The sequence below is a fragment of the Lissotriton vulgaris genome, chromosome 7, assembly GCF_964263255.1.
Source record: "Lissotriton vulgaris chromosome 7, aLisVul1.2, whole genome shotgun sequence".
NCBI lineage: Eukaryota > Metazoa > Chordata > Amphibia > Caudata > Salamandridae > Lissotriton > Lissotriton vulgaris.
In genome coordinates this window covers 314,978,820-314,996,306 of record NC_141695.1, presented here as the reverse complement: position 1 = coordinate 314,996,306, position 17,487 = coordinate 314,978,820, and the positions used below count along the sequence as shown (strand labels likewise).

Here is a 17,487-nt window from a genome sequence, read left to right as displayed (position 1 = left end):
CTTTGGCACAGGCTTCACTGATAGTCTTGCTATTGTACCCCCTCTCCCGGAAGCGTCCAATCATGGTTTGTTTTTCAAGTTGGTAGTTCTCATCAGAGCTGCAATTACGTCTGGCTCGTAAGAGCTCGCCATAGGGGAAACTGTATACCAACTGTCTCGGATGAGAACTAGCAGCATTGAGGATGCTGTTACCCGCAGTACTTTTGCGGAATAGTTTCGTCTGGATAGTATTATCTACAATCTCCACCAGAACGTCCAGAAATTCAATCTTGGTGTGGCTCATATGTTCAGTGAAACCCAAATTGTACTCATTATCATTAAGGAGTTTCACAAAATCACTGGCAGATTCCATGTCACCATCCCAAATCAAAAAGATGTTGTCTATGTACCTTAGCCACAGGACACAGCGATCATGATGTTCTAACTGGGCGGCCACCCGCTCCTCCCACCAGCCCATCACCAAATTGGCATAGCTGGGGGCAAAGCAGGTGCCCATCGCTGTGCCCTGTAGCTGGTGGTAGACAACATCATCAAACAGAAAAAAATTATTTTCCAAACAAAATTTAATCTTACTTAAAATCATATTGGAATGGGACAAAAAGGCGATAGAGCGTCTCTTGAGGAAGTATTCCACTGCTTTGAGTCCCAGGTCATGTTTTATAGACGTATACAGGCTGCATACGTCTAAAGTGATCATAATGTAGTTCGATTCCCAATGGATACCATCGATGATAGTAAGAAAGTGAGTGGTATCTTTGAGATAAGCAGGTAAACTCACAACAAACGGTCTCAAGTAATGGTCAATGAATCTAGATGTAGTTTCTAACAAGGACCCAATGGATGACACAATGGGTCTCCCTGGTGGATTCGTGGGGGACTTGTGTACTTTTGGTAGCAGGTAAAGGACAGGAATGCGAGGGTATGGGCATTTCAAATAGTTAAACTCTTCCCACTCCAAAAGTCCCTGTGCCTGCCACTCACTCAACATTTCACCATACTTCTTGTGTGATAACAAAATACATGATCTATCTGATTTGGCATAGCAGTTCTCATCCGACAACTGCCTTAAGCCTTCATTGAGATATGCCTCCTTATCAAGAACTACTACGTTCCCTCCCTTATCGGAGGGGCGTATTACAATGGATGTGTCCGATTTTAAGTTCTCTAAGGCTTCCCACTGTTCTCGCGTGAGATTCCTATCGCCCTTGGATATTTGACAGTACCTCATCTTTTTTAAATCCTTCAATACACCTCTTTCAAAGACATCAATAGCATCACATTCCACCAATGGCAAAAATACTGATTTGGGTTTAAAATAGCAATCCGGAAATTCGGCTTCGTATTCTTATACCGCGGCAAGCCCTGCTGCGTGGGAGGCACCACTGCTTTTCCGAGCAGGCTAAGGAGCAACGCCGGAATCAAGGCACGCCAGCACACAAAGCCCATACAGAGCAAGCATCAGTGACTGTTCTAAATTCGGCACCCATCACGGGTAAATTTGTGCTTAACTACGGATACCAGAAAGCAATGGGAACCTGCAGCCTATCAGAAGGCGGCATCTTCGAATCCTACTTAAGCACGCATTGCCGACTTTCCACAGAAACGGCCTTTGAAGAAGCAATGTGCGAAACGCGTCAGGCCGCGTCTTGTGAGCTGCTCAGTCTCGTGGCATAGTTGTTCCCGGAGTGCCCCCAAAAACGTTGGGTGACTTGAGCTTCGTATATATATGTGTATATATATATATATATATATATATATATATATATATATATATATATATATATATATATATATAAACAATTGCAGCCTAATAAACACCAAAGCTGAATTATGCTGTAAAGAATGTCCATCCTCTATGAACAAACGTGCATTATAAACATGAGAGACAACAACAGTTTTGTTTTAGAACTGTTTTAATGCTTAGAAAGCAGTGGAAATTCTCATGAAACACTGAAAGCATAGGAAGCTCCCAAGCTGCATTGCAAAACTACAGTCTAAAAAGACTGAAAAGCTAACCTGCATCAACATGCAGTAAACTGACACTGTGCCTTTAAGGCACCCATGACCCCCAGCTTCCCATCATACCTCAGGGGTGACAGTTAGGTCAGTTGTTCTTTCCGGCTCCTTCAGGAAGGACCCTGGTAACACAGCTCCACTCTTTTCTGACTTTCTGTCAGAAATTTACTTCATTATTCTGATTTTTTTTGCTTACTTTGACATTTTACATCAAGTCAAGTAAGAATCTGTCTTTTATTGACAGTTTTTTTAGGCATTTTTCCTCAATATGCCCTCACTCTTTGATAACTGCCCTTCTTGTGGCAACAAGAAGGCTAAAACAGACAGTCATGATGTCGGCATACTTTGTTTGCCTGATCATCATGACCCAAAGACCTGTCCTCACTGCGAGCGCCTGTCAGAAAGTACTCTTAAGGACAGTGAGAGGAATCGCATTTATGGCCTGGCCCAAAGGTCATCCAGAGGAAGATCTCCGGTAAAGAAAGGCTCCAAGAGGGCTAGATCACCTTCAAGGGACAAGTCTTCACGTCCTTCAGCTTCAGTGTCGGGCTCGGCGCTGAAGAAACTGCTACTGGTGGGTCATTTATCGAAAAAACGACCGTCGACGGCGAGCTCGCTGTCGAAAAGAAGATCAGGTTCGTCGCCGACGTCGAGGATTTCAATTCCGTCGTCGAAATCCCCTCCGCCGTCGTCAACCAGGCGACGGTCGGCGTCGAGGGAGGTCACACCTCCGCCATCGTCAACAGGGCGACGATCGGCGTCGAGAAAAATGACTCCTCCGCCGTCGTCAACCAGGCGACGATCGGCGTCGAGAACCATCACCCCTCCGCCATCGGCGTCGAGGACCAAGACCCCTCCGCCGTCATCAACCTGGCGAGGAGTGGCGTCGAGGGGCGTTACACCTCCGCCGTCGTCATCCAGACGACGATCGGCGTCGAGTAGTGTGACCCCTCCGCCATCGTCAACAAGGTGACGATCGGCGTCGAGGCCCAAGACCCCTCCGCCGTCGACAACCAGGCATCGATCGGCGTAGAGGAGGCGATCTTCGGCGGCGTCTCGGCAGCGTTCGGAGTCGAGGGTGGCCAACACCCCTCTGCCGTTGTCGCATAGACATTCGACGTTGAGAGAGGAAGCTCCGTCGTCGGCTGGTCATCGCCGTCGAGAGACCATCATTCCTCACACCACTCGCCGTCGAGACATGCGACGCCGAGATTGCTTGCTCCTTCGACACCCCAGAGGTTTTCGACGTCGAGAGAAAGAGTTCCATCATCTGCAGTGCAGCGCTGTTTGACGCCGAGAGACCAACGTTCGTCGCTGTCGAGGCATTCGACATCAGAACACCCGACGTCGAGGCCTCATGAAAGGGCTGTTTTGACGGCAAGGGACGCTGTGATTCTGATGACTGAATCAGCTTCGCGCCACTCCTCTTCACACTCTTCTGGTGCCTCAAGATCACCCTCAAGGTCCAGAAGTCCAGTCAATAGATCTCCTTTACGGCGGACAGATCCTTCTTCGGAGGGGGTGAGGTTGTCCCCTAGATGGTATCAACTGTTGGATCGTTGGCGAGATTCAGGGGCTGCCAAGCGGATGCGGGAGTACGCCAGTCCTGAGCACAGGTCTCTACTCCAAAGATTGGTGGAAGAAGTGGACAGACGCAGCCCTCCCAGGCGCCAAGCAGAAAGATCGCCTGTGAGGAGGCCATCCAGATCTCGTTCTCCCAGAAGGTAAGTGCCGGCCAGGTCTCGTTCTCCCAGAAGGGAGGAGCATACAAGAAGGTCACGTGAAAAGAGGCACGGTGCTCATCGCAGGAGTGGAAGAACTCCATCTTCTTCTTCTTCTTTGTCCTCAACCCGATCTTCCAGGAGAAATTATTCTCCCAATCTCCAGAGTTTCTCCGGTGGACGACATCAACACTTATCTGGATGTCCTGCAGAGAGGGGCTAAGAAACTGAACATTGAAATGGCTACGACAGTGATTTTTGAAACACTGCATCAAAAATCTGTTTCTCGTCCATTACTGCCCTTGGTCCCGGGAATTATGGATCCTGTCAAAGGCATTTTCCTAACTCCAGCGGCTATTAAAGCGGTGCCGGCTCGCATCCAGAAAAATACAAGCCAGCTGACTCCGACCCAGTTTTTGTAAAAGCTGACCCTCCAGCATGTTTATATATATATGGATATATATATGTGGAGCACATATAATATAATGTTTCCGGGGTCCGCGCATGGGTGGGAATATTCTAATGATTATGACTTTGATGAGGATACCCCTGGAAGAGAACTAGGATTACAGGTAAGTAACTAATCCATTCTCTCCTCCCTTAGAGTAAATTGAGAGTAATGTTCAGTGAGGCCATTGCCTAAAACCGTGGGAGTACATACCCCAACCTTTGAAATTTACATTCTCCCAGAATATGACTTCATTTAGAGTTAATAAATTTGAGGCTATGCGCTCACATCATTTCCCAATAACAGATTATCCCTAACAGGAGGGTGAGAGATGATACCAAGGAATAGTAGCTTAGAGAGATATCCAAAAACTGTTGACTAGATCTTCAAAGATTTTATAGTTTGGGTCTAAGGTTTGATTGCTTCTTGCAGGACACAGCAGATTAATCCTCCTAGAGGTTACTTTATACCGGTTTGTGAGAAGGAGTTGAACCAAATTTCTGTTAGGAAGCATGGGTTGCATTTACAGTCTTGTCATAGAGGGTTTTGCTGAGAATAACCATTTCTGAAGTGCTAATGTCCTGCTTGATCACGCAAATTTGCTAATTCCCTGTTTGATTGAAAGTGAATTACTACTTTAAAATGCAGCAAGCTCAACTTTCTAAAGTTTTGTTATAAATATTCTCCATCTTGTGTTTAACACCAGTCATCACCTAAATTGCTGTAAGTGTTTTCATATCAGAGATTCACTGTACATTTGGATGACTTAATATATAATGTTTTCATTACCGTACACAGGATGCCAGTGCTGATATGTGACATTTGTTTGCAAATTACCCCAAATCCATGGCAAATGTCTTGTGTGTCTCTTCCTGACAGAATGAGTAGCTTTACATAATATATTATATATATGGCGCCTCTTACAAAAGTTACAGTGGAGTACAGTGGAGCCCCAGATACAAAAGGTTCTGTAACTTCACAAAACGTGCCCACTAGTTGAAAGGGAGGAATGGAATAATGATTTGTGACTTCAAAGCCAACACCTTTACACAGATAACTTACTCCCCACATAAATATTTTTAAAATAGGCCCTATTTAATAAAACCTTTTTACTTTCCATAAATGGTCTACAAAGAGTTACTTCGCTTGGCCATCCTGAAAAGCTTCTTCTCCATTGTGAGTGATCAATGATGGCACCTTCACTCAGGAGTGGGCATCCATTTTTCCCGTGCTCTAAATAAAGATGGCTACAAAGAAAGTAGCTCAGAGGAGATATGATGTCACCTACAGGCACTTTCAGGCTGTTGCTTAACCGCAATGGTTCAGCGGAGTGGGCAGGGCCGCGCCGGCCAACGGACGTGCGCAGCACTACGAAGGTAGTGCACGCGACGACTTTGGCCGACAGAAGCACGCAAGGAGTTAAAGGGACCATTCATTGTAGAGCAAAACCAGTTCTCTTTACCCAACCCTACATTACTAACATTCATCAACAATAAGCATTCCAGAATGTTAACAACGGGTTTTCAAGAAACATCTGTTGACTCAACATCCTTGGTAGTGGCATGTTTCTGTTACCTTGAAGGGCACCGTAATCTCTAAAAATGATATACTAGAAGCAACAACAAAAAACAAGTAAACTATAGAATTTGATGTGCGACTGTCGAAACCACCACTACCGCCCTGTGATATTGTAAAGCATTCCAGAATGTTCCTTTGTCTGATGCTGTCAGCCTGGGTTTTGAGACGTATTGTGACACAACTCACTGGATGGCCGCTTTAACAACCTTCTTTAAAATTGGCCTGTTTCATTCTAGCTTAAATATCTTCCACCCACCTCAAACAAGAAAAAAGTGTAAATTTTGACTGTGGGTAAAGAGGCAGATCTATGCTAAACATTGTCTTTCTATCTCTTTTAGAACAAAGGCCCTAGTTAGAGAAGGATTCGGTGAGCTTATTCGACAGATGTAATGGAACATGCAACTAGGAAGCCAACTTTTCTGAAAGGAAGTCATCATACGAAGGAACAATATCTGGGGCAGTGCACGGATTCAGAAACCCCCAGCTAACATCACAGTGATGGAGGACATCTGAAGTCCCCAAACTACCTGAAGCAGTGGTTTGAAATCCATCCACTTTCATGCTTAAGGGCACTACAATTTTCCAAAAATGAACCTTCAAACCTGGACAAGATGGAACTTCCTCTAAAGGATCTGAGACTTAAAAATGGCTTTGATTCTAAGCTCTAGCTCTTTGAAAAATGTGTTACAAAGAAATAACAAATAATGTAATAAGAGAAAGAAAGAGAGAGACAGACAGACAGAAAGTATCAATTCTTGGTAGACAACCCGATGATGTGCTGCCTACCTTTTATGTAGCACGAAGTTGATCTAAAAGGTGAATTTTATAGTTTTAGTAAAGTATGCAATCCATATCGATAGTAGACTTTTATAGATTATGCAGTGCGGTTGGTGTGATTGAACATCAATCTGAATGAACAAGAGCACAAATCCTTTCAAGACACTGTATGGTACACATAATTAATTGATTATGCAAGTTAAAACAGATACTCACCAAAGTCATTGCAAGGCAAGATCAAACCGTGCACAATCCCAAGAGAAAATTCCAGTTGATTTCAGTTGCATCTTGGAACGGGTTTAACATGTCTTCAATAGTTATTTGTCAATGTCTAATGGGATATTGTGGTTTCAGTTGGTATTTTACTTGAGTACTCGATTTTCATTGTCCAGTTGATCATTGTAGACCAATATCTAAAAACCCATTTACTATAACTAGTATCCTGTAGCAACCATTTAAATACTGCCATTGCCATACAGATAGTCCTAGAAAAAGCACACCCAGACTCATATGTATCTTATGCCCAAGCCCAGCCTATTTGGTCAAACCACCATCATACTGATAAACCCATGTCTTTGAAATTATCTTGGCACCACTTTCCCATATATGCACGAGGGTAGACTCATGAAGACAATAAAGAATCCATATTGTACAAGCATCTATGTATACGGGATGTGATCCAACAGGGGATGGTGCTTCTTTTCCTGATATACAGGTCAACATATATTAAAATAAATTGATCAGAAGAGTAGGACACCATGAATCCCCACATGCTTTGTTCTTAAAATAACAATGCTGGATCTGCAGATTGCGCACTGATATGCATGAGTTAAATTAAGACATGTCTTGGCTATCTTTATAATTTCTGTACTATCTCCCTGCTTCAGGCCCCCTCAACATATTTTTAAAAACTCGTCAATACTCAGCTCTCTGAATTTATAGAATCTTCTAATGTGCTCCATTCTTCACAATCAGACCAGAGGCTGACATAGCACTGAAACAGCACTGCTGGAGATCTCTGAGCTAATAATGTGGAACCTATACCTCGGCTATAACGTTGCGCTGGTTCTACTAGATCTCTCGGTAATCGATAGTCTCTCACAAGATTCTATTACACCGGCTCTCAGCTGTTGGTATGACTGGCTCACCTCCTTTCTTGAGTTTAGAGGGCACGCTGTCTGGATGAGACCATTTTGCTCTGAGGTGAAATCCCTACACTGTGGGGTCCCTCAGGGTTCCACGCTTAGCCTGACCCTTTTTAGGTCGAGCCTGGGTAGCGCATGCTCTGCTCTGCGAGGCATGTTGTTCCTGGATATGGGCTTTAAGCACCGCCCATCTTTTCAATTGCCTTCATCTTACTTTTGTTTGTTAATGACCTCTTGTGATTGGTCAGTAGGCATGGTAGTCTCTCGTTCTGGGCTTTCATATCCTCCCATGAGGACTGCCCCTGTTACATTTGCTTTTAAGCTTTATGTTATTTCCCAAACTTCAAGCACACTCTTTTTTAGGTTGGCCTGCCTCTCCTCATGTTCCTGCCATAAAACCTTTGTGGCCGCTTAATTTTCGGCACCCACTGTGTCACTCTCAATCTCCTTGTTCCCTTCCCCACACCACCTCACCCCTCCCACAACAGTGTATGCCCGCCCCCAACAACCCTCCGAGGTTGCTGCTTCTGGCTTGCGTTTGCTCTCTTTTCAAGCCTGCCTTCCCTCTCAACTTCCCTGCCTCTAAACTCTCCAAGCTCCCTCCCTCTGTCCAGGCTGCACTCAGCATCTCTTCCACTGATCTCCAGCTGCGCTGCCCTCATTTTTACCTCGTTTTTTCCACTCTGATACCGTACCACCGACTTCTCTGCTTGCATCCTCCCCTCCCTTCTTCCCTTTGTATGCCACTAGACGCACCGCTGTCTCTTCAATTGACACAAATCCATCCCTCCCTCTGTTTTTGTTCATGCATGGAATCTCATTTGCGCCCAGTTTGGGCAGGTATTATGGTAGTCTCAACTGTCACACCAGGCTTCTTTCTACTGCTGTCATTGCAGCATCTTGAACACCTTACCCTCGTCTCTAATCCATAACCGTTTGCTTTCTCCTCCTCTGGGACCCTTTAAAGCCTGCATTCTTTTCAGGCTACATTGTTATTGTTATTGTTATTTTATATTTGTAGAGCTCCAATCACCATAGGTCTAGTCAGCGCACTGTGTGGATTTAGCCGAAAGCCTCAGTAAACAAGATGGTTTTGAGTTTTTTCCTAAATGGCAGTAACATAGTTTCCGTTCGTATATTAACCGGACGTTTATTCCAGGCCTGGGGGATTACAACAGAAAAGGCCTGTCCTCCCATGGTGGTTCTATTAAAACGCTGGCAGGCCAGCAAGCTGGCCTCCGATGACCAAAGGTGCCTACTAGGAACATAGGGCTTCAGGCGGTCTGTGATATATTTTGGTGCCATTCCATATTTGGCTTTGTGCGCAATGCACAGAGCCTTGAACCTGATCCTCTGCCTAATAGGGAGCCAGTGCAACTGTTTCAGCAGGGGGGTAGCATGTGTTCTTCTTGGAGATTTAAAGCTCAGCCTTGCTGTATCATTTAAGACTACCTGAAGATTCCCCAGAAGTTTTTCTGGAAGCCCTGTGTATATTGTATTACCATAGTCCAAGCGTGACAGTATTAGGGCTGTCACAACGGTACGCATGGTAGAAAATGACAGCAGGGCACCCAGTTTTCGAAGTTGTCACAGCAGATTTGTACAGCTCCCCACCACTGCTGACACCTGATTGTTGAGGGTAAGTTTAGCATCTAATTTGATGCCGAGACTCTTTACAATTGGTAATGGTCTTGGGGTGGAACTGAGCTCTATGGGGCAGAAAAGGTTTGTAGTTAGGGCCAGCACCTCTGTCTTATCAGGATTCACTTTTAGTGAGTTCAAGGTCATCCAGTTCATGGTGAACCGTAGTATATTCTGGACATTGAGCTGAGCTTGGGGACAATTATTGATTCGGACTAATAGCTGGGTGTCGTCAGCATAGTTGAACACCTGGCAATCTAGTTTTGCCAGTGATTCAACCAGAGGTGGAAGATAGATGTTAAATAGCAGGGGGGATAGCGCTGAGCCTTGTGGGACCCCCCAGGGTAGGACACCCTGCCTGGACCTGCAGTCCCCAAGTTGGGTTCTTCTGGTCGTGTTTTCTACAGTGCCCCATTTGTATAGATTACAGTTCCGTTCATCATTGCCGCATTTAATGGCCTATTTCTGATTAATACATTCCACTATTCCCACCCAATTCTATAACTCAGTTATCAATCTCAGTTTTGAACATCTGATGGCTGCACTGGCACACATAGCGGCTGACATGCTCCATACACCAGATCAAACCATCAACGTGCTTCCTTTTACATTCATTGCAAAACATACTATTGTCATCTCATACATCCACTCCACCCCCTTCTACAAAACACATAACTAAAAAACATTTCCGTTACAACGCCAATAGCTTGAACTCTAAAAACAATGCGAGACCTATTGCATTGCAAATGCTCGTTAATATTTATATGTCACCCCTTGCTGTGTTGGTTGAGTGGTTTAACAACAAAATAATTTCATATGCAGAAGACACGCAGTTATTGTTCTCATACAAAGGAACCTCGACGGACCTAAAGTTGGCTTTCTCAGCTTGTATAAAAGCAGTCATGGGTTGGCTCAGTGCCAACAACCTTAAGCGCAATCCTGACAAAATTGAAATTCTGCTGTTTGGCCCTGTCCCCTTGCCTGGATGGATGCTTGCTGGCCTGCAGACTGCCCACCTAACCCTCCCCCGACGGACGTAGCCAAGAACTTGGGGGTACTATTTGAGTTTGGCCTGACTATGAAGAGGCAGGTTACCTCTGTAGTTAAGTCATGTCTCTGCATCCTAAGAACGCTGAAAAAATTCCTGTTCTTCCTACCTTTGAATGTGCAGAAATCCGTAGTTCAGGCTATGATCTTATCTCATCTGGACTACGACAACGGCTTCCTGATTACTTGACACACCGTCTCCAAGTGGTCCAGAATACTGTGGTGCACCGGTCAGTGTGGCTGACTCTGGAGCGCAGGGCTCACAGTTCAATTCCTGGTGCCTGTGCCAGCTCAGCTCAGCATCATGCTGGACAATAGCTCGCTTTATCTCCCTGATGGCTCCCAGCGCATTGAAAACCCTTAAGGGGTGATATGTTCGCATTTTACAAATAGGATTTTTTTCTAGAAAGTAGGAACCGAGTTGTAGATCACGTAATGAAATCTGTGGGGCCAGGTGATAGCCACTAAGATCATCGTGCTCTTAGCGCCTCATTTAAGCATATGTAGAGGTTGGTACGCCAGCACTTTCTCATCCTTAATTCATAAAGTGAGTATATGTATGGAATTAAGAGTTAAGTAGATTTACCTTAAAGCCATCTGCTTTTGAGAAATATCTTTTCTAAAACCACCTCCTAGTGAGATCATCAGCGTGAAGGAAAGCGTAACCTGCCTGGCCTTCGGCCTGGGAGTGTATTTGTTTTGAACTTTACCCCGAACTGGTCCATGAAGGTAGAGAAGCCATTGTCACTTCTCCATTACCTGCTCAAGGTAACCACACAAAGATGGGTGGCTTCATGCTCCTCATGCACCCAATGCTGTGGTTATTCTCCCCTGCCTGGCAGCAGGACCCCAGCTCTACCAGGGAGCTAAGGCAATGAGAAGATGGAATGTTTTGAGAAGAGCCCTGATGAGCTGCATCTATGGTTACAGTTTCAGCAGGGATTTTGGCTGAGACAATTCAGGTTACTGAATACAAGCTGCATATGTTTAAAGCCGCTTTGAGTCATATTCGTATTGGTTAGTGTGACTCTGCCAGGCTATCAAGTATGATGTTATTACGATCATTATTTTGTTAAAGATTCCATTCCAATGGAACTAATGGTGCCCAATCCAGAAAATTACTCTGGTAGTGAAAATTACAAGCTCAGTAGTTTAATAATCTACAAAGAGGTTGCAAGTGCGGCATTTGGAAATAGTGGCCTTGGAGAGCAACAGTAACAACACATTTGCCATCCATTCCTCGGATGAACAGAGTAAATGCCAGGTTGCAGGAGAATGGCCGACCACTTACAAATGAAAGGAAAGGTCAGAAGGTGACTCTTCATGGCAGTGAACAGGGATGAAGGCCTGTCCTGGCTCTGTTGTCTGTTGCTGCCACCACTCTCATTGTGCTACAGACAGCCCAGTGTGTTGACAGGAGTCATACTCAGAGAAAGGAGGGTGCTCGTGGTGTGCCCCCCCCCCCCCCAGGCAGAATAGTACAGCTCACCGTCACATTCAGTGTCACAGAGAACCATCAACATACACTCATGTTTTTTACCTCTCCTCAGCGCCAAGAAGCCCATGGGCGTATGCGCGCTTTACAAATTTTAATTAACATAACATAACATACCGTGTGCTGAGGCTACAAGCAACAAACTGTGGAGAACTGGAGGCAAGGAAGCATGCTGTCTAGAGCCATGCAGAGGACATTTTCCACCCCACCTCTCTTTATATCCAATTTTATCCTGAATTCTGTTCACAGTATGCTGAGCATTTCGTTTCTAATGTTAGATCATTCCAACTGTCCCAGGGCACATGGTGATTAAGACTACACCCAATAATCCAGAGCCTGAAAACACTGGGCTCTGTTACAAACTGTGGGGCAGTGGCTGCATGCAGGGTCACAGCCCGGCCTGGCCTGACAGCAATGCTCTTGCTGGACCCGCTCAACCCAGGCTTGATCATTGTCAACCCACCTTGGCCCAGCAACCCTTACCAGCCCTCCCACTGACACTTTCCACCTGCTCAGAGCAGATTTTTCCACTGAATCATTCAAACCCACATCAAATAGGCCTTGTAACGCCAGGTTATCTAGATAATAGTAATTCCTGGAAGAAAACTTGTAATAGGAGATTTTTGGCCTGGGGTGCTAGCCTAAATCAGGTCTTCTGGTCCTTCAGTTTTGCTGTGCCATAACTGGCACGATAGTTATCAAGGTCTTAGAGAAAGAATGGAGCAGCCAAAAGGTGTGGCAAAGAAAAATGTCTCGTTAGAAATGCTTCAAGGGGAGTGGTGAAGAGAAGGTTTAACTTCTGACTCTGGAAGTGGATTGAACAAGAATATTTGTTGATAACTATGAGTTATTATTGCCTCGTCTCAGACAAATCGTATGGGAAGTGTTGAGCATTGGCTACCCAAGAAGACACAATAAGAGGAAGGACTGGCTCATGACATCCATGCGTTAGATTTGAGCCGAGCATTCATTTCAGAGCTGTCCTAGTCCAGCTTAAACCCCCCATTAATGAATGCTTCAGCAGCGATAGAGTTGGCTCACAGTAGAAAACAGGTCAAATTTGGACTGTAAAATTAAGTGAAATCAGATGAAGCCCAGAACCCAATTAAAGAGGCAAAACTAAATGATCAAGTGAGTTGATTTTATTTTGAAGGAAAATAAGGAGTGTGAACTGTGTTTGTGGGGCAATGCAGTTGGTTGGTGCTGCTTCCAACATGCCATTAAACAGCCTCATCTACCATCCTGACCGATGACTCTTTGGAAAAAGCGTTACTTATTCTTCTAAAGAAAACCTCCTCCTGCAGAATCCTCATCTATAGAAGGACTAGAGCTGCTACAGTAGTTATGCATAACTAAAACAAAGCTGGGTCTGGGATGATAGAGACCAGTCACTTACACATACTGGATAAGCATAACTTATCCATCGCTCACTTTGTCATGAGCCAGACAGTGTTGCAGAAGCCAAAGCTGAAGCTCGGAAGATGTTGAATATTAGAATTCCTGGTTTTAGAAGAGCAAGGGATATTTTTTCTTTAGCATAATTCCCTCTGCTAGCATCAAGTAGCTTCTTTCATACCATTTTGCAGCACAAGTTGAAACATAGAACAGTCCACCATGGAAAAGTCTGTAAAACATCCATCCCTTCGTAGCACAGCAGAGTCTTAGATGGATAAAGAGAAGGCAAAAATACAGGCAGTAGAATATCCTGACTAAGTTGAAACTCTGAAACAACTTTAGACATTAGACATAAACAAAGGCTTTGCTCTCTGAATGCCCAGGTACTCTTAGTCTCACAATTCTGCAAAACAGGCATTCTTAGTCTCAGATATCTTTTAAATGTTGTCAAGAATGTTCAGTCTCACTGCCTTGCAAAGAAGGGCGGATGTTGTCTGTGTCACAGTCACTATAGACAACGGCATGTGCTCTTAGTCTGATAGCTCCTGTCAATGAGCATGTATTGCAAGTATCATAATAAATTCAATGGGAGTCTTCCAATGCCTTTGTTGAAAGAGTGCTTCTATGGTTTTTAGGCTAGCATCTTGTGAATGCTTGTATATAGGGCGTACACAACAATCCCAATCATGTACTTTGTTTCAGGTTCAAATTCGATCCCATTAGGGGTGTTCAACAAATGATTTGTGCCTTCAAATATGAGAGCATCTCCATTACTATGGGTCATAGGAATCAGGCAACAAATGTTGACAAAGGTTCAAGGATCAAGCATATTCCTGACATAATGGGGACTTAGTCCGATTGTTTGTGAATCTGGGGCAGTATGTGCAGATATGGCATTTTTAGTTGTTAAGAACTCTGCCTCCTTTTTGATTGACACCTGTTCCTTTGCCCTGTTGACTATATTTTGAATTTCAACCCCTAATTTATTTCTTTGTTGGGTCGATGCTAGGGTTTTTTAGTTCCTATGATCTTACAGGAGACTGGTACAGGCTAGTAGGCATTTTTCTCTGGTCTGTATCACTATTGCTCTGCCCTTATCAGCAAGTTTTATAACAATGTCTTTCCTTGTCTCAAGATTCTGAGTGTTGTTTATTCTGTTGACGTGAGATTCTGGTAGTGTATTTATTTGGTGTCTAGAGCTCCGGTGACACTTGTCACCGCCTGCTCAGATTATCATGTGGAACTGCGGATCCTTAAAGAATCATTTGACATGGACTTTCCAAAAAAATACCTCAATCTCACAGCATTACTTAATTTTATCAGTCTGTTTTGTAGGGACAAAGCCTAAGCCTTTGTGCAGGACACCTATATCCACGTTTGAATAGGCACTTGGGGTAAGGTTTACTACAAGGCCTATATTACGCTTGGAATTGCACATAATCAGTGCTTACCTCTAAGCCGCTTTGGGGGTGCAGTTCTTCAGTGACTGCCTAACACCCCACCAAGAGAGATGTAGGTTGCTAACTCAATACCTGCCTCGCAGCTTCTTCAGAGAATAGAGGTTTTTCGATTGAAAAGCACTGTCATTTCCTAAACAAAGTGCTGTTTTGAAAAAAACTGGGTCTAACAATTGGTGATGAACAGCTTTAATTGGCCTATAATTGTTAAGCAATAATGTGATATCCTGCAGCCTATGTTGTGTTTACATTGACCTGAATAATAAGTCTTATGTAACATGATGCCCTTTTTTGTTTAACTTTAACGCAACACTGGGTGGTGCCTGAACTGGCAGTTGGAAGACTCTGATAAGAGCTAGTTAACTAAACAGATTTAAACAAAGTTCAGCATGTTCATTGTGACTACCTATGGGTTATGTTGGGGCTGAAGGTAGATGACTGTGAGGGCTGTGCACTTGTCAGATGCCAGAGTCACTTGAAACCAGCCAATGGTGTAAAACAGAATTACTGACCCTTTTAAAATGTTTTGAGGTACCACCCAGATTCCAGCATCACACAGCTATCTCTAGACCCTGGACTAAATATGTTGGGGCAGATTTACAAGCCCCTTGCGCCACATTTGCGTCACTTTTCCCATGTTAAAAGTGACGCAAAAGTGGCACAAGGGGCTTGTGAAACTGCCCCTTTGCCTCTAGAAGGGTGGCTACTCTGCACCACCGACCGCTGACGTCCTATTCAAGAGAGACTGAATCCTGATCGAAATTGAATGACCTCTGCGCAACTTTGTGAGCAGATTCTCTTTCTCATGTCGCTTTCCACAACTCACCTTTATGGCTGAGCAGACCGAGCTAAATATAACACTTATACTTACAATATTGCAACGATATTCCCCTTCCTCATTATATGATTTTTGACCACCTGTAGGACATAATGAGAAAAGTGAGTTATACATATGTTCTATATGACAAAATGCATAACAGATTTCCTTTCTAACCTTAAGAGAGTAGCCACACTGATATAAAAGATCCATGAATTGACACAGTGGAACTAAGCAAGCTTAAGCGAGAAGCACATTTTGACAGACCTTAGCTGTTCCTCAGTCCCTTCCATTCACCCAGCTGAGCTGCCCCCGATGGTTGCAGAAGTTGATAGCGTCTATTGGGCCATAGTATTAATAGCAGCCATTAGCGTGGAGATTATTGCTTTTAGAACCAAAAGGAATAATGGACACAGCCGGGGGCAAATGAAGTCTGAAAAGCAACTGAATATGCAGGTTTAGTCTGCATTAGAGATGAATCATTTTTCTACAATTTGGAGTATTTTTCATTACCGCTCAACTTTAAATGAGGTTGTAAATATACTTACTAAACTTATTCAATAATAGTCAAGACTCGTTGAAAATGTACTGTTGTACTCTGTAGTTGAGGTGAACTACGGATATAGATGGAAATCAAGAAGATCCCGAGCTTAGCGAACATTGAGGTAACCCTTCTCACAAACCAGAAGAATATTCTCAATGCTTTTTTGATTTCTGTAAGACCATCTATGCCTCTGAGAGGCCCCACAAGACCTGAAGTTGTTTATTTGAAAATATTTTGCATGCTTTCAAGCATCTCGCAGGAATGTCTAATGTTGCTGTGGAAGTAACTGCATCCAATTTAGCCATAGTTCTGAAGAAACGCAAATAAGGCAAAGCACATGTCTTGCACAGGAATTCCAGACTTTCAAAATCTATACGTCCATGAGTTCATCCTTACAATAGGAGGATTAGATCTTGGCCTTGGTGGTGCAAGCTAAATATGAGAACATTATGAAGATGATACAACTGTACAAATTGGATCATATATAGTTAGTTTTTAGTGTGTTGCATGCAGGAAACTGCTTTTCTTTCTTTTCCTCACCTTAAAAGCTTGTATGACTGTGCTTTAAATAGTCTAATAACAATAAGTTTGAAAATGAGGTGTGTTTACTGACTCTTGCGCTATAATTGTATTACTCTATATTGTAAAGTTGTATGGTGCAACTGTGATAAAGTGCTACAAAAATTAAAAGGCAGCATGTGTGGATCTGATGGATTTTTCAGTGAACTTAATTTTCTGGTTTCGTGTGCGCTCATGGAGATTTCAGGGACCCATTTAATCTGCAATTATTATTCTACTGCTCGAGTAGGACCCAGCTGAATTCCAGGACGACCTTGAAGATGGCCCACATATTGGGATCCAACTGAAATGAGCTTGTAATATCACTGTGCATTAGTGGTTCATGAACATGTTGAAGGTATTGTGAGATGTCTGGGAATGACTGGAAGCCACAATGGTGGATACAGAAATGTAGTCTGACATAAATATTATGGGGCAGATTTACCAGAAAGTGACTCAGTGCGGAATGCAAGCCATTTAGCTGCGCCACACTGAGTCACTTTCAAAGCACAGGGATGCAACATATTTACAACAATATGTTGCATCTCTGTGCTTCCTGCTGCGCTGGTGCACAAACTGCTGCCATGCACCGGCGTAGGTACCCTTGCACCATGGTCCAAGGATGCCTGCGTCGTGGGGAGATTGTTTTTGTTCAGAAAAGGTTCCCTTCCTGCACAAACACAATCTTAAATGCCGTTTTTCAAATTCTATGTGTGCTGCATTAGCACACATAGAAGTTGAAAAACCTCATTGTTTCAATGATTGTTTATGTGCAGGAAGGGAAACCCCCCTTCCTGTACCTAAACAATCATTAGAGGTGATTTCCTCTTTCTATGCGTGCTGCAGAA

The 17,487-nt window shown here is 43.9% G+C and overlaps 1 protein-coding gene across 1 annotated transcript in view; it reads left to right on the top strand.

Annotated features, from left to right (window-relative positions):
- The window catches only part of LOC147701459 (insulin-like growth factor 3.L), a 237,490-nt gene extending 220,699 nt beyond the window's left edge, over nucleotides 1-16,791 (top strand). Inside the window, exon 4 of the mRNA XM_086930134.1 lies at nucleotides 6,102-16,791. Coding sequence (XP_086786260.1) covers nucleotides 6,102-6,115 — 14 coding nt within the window. The 3' untranslated portion in view covers nucleotides 6,116-16,791. The remainder of the gene's footprint in view (nucleotides 1-6,101) is intronic.
- The last annotated feature ends 696 nt before the right edge of the window (nucleotides 16,792-17,487 follow it).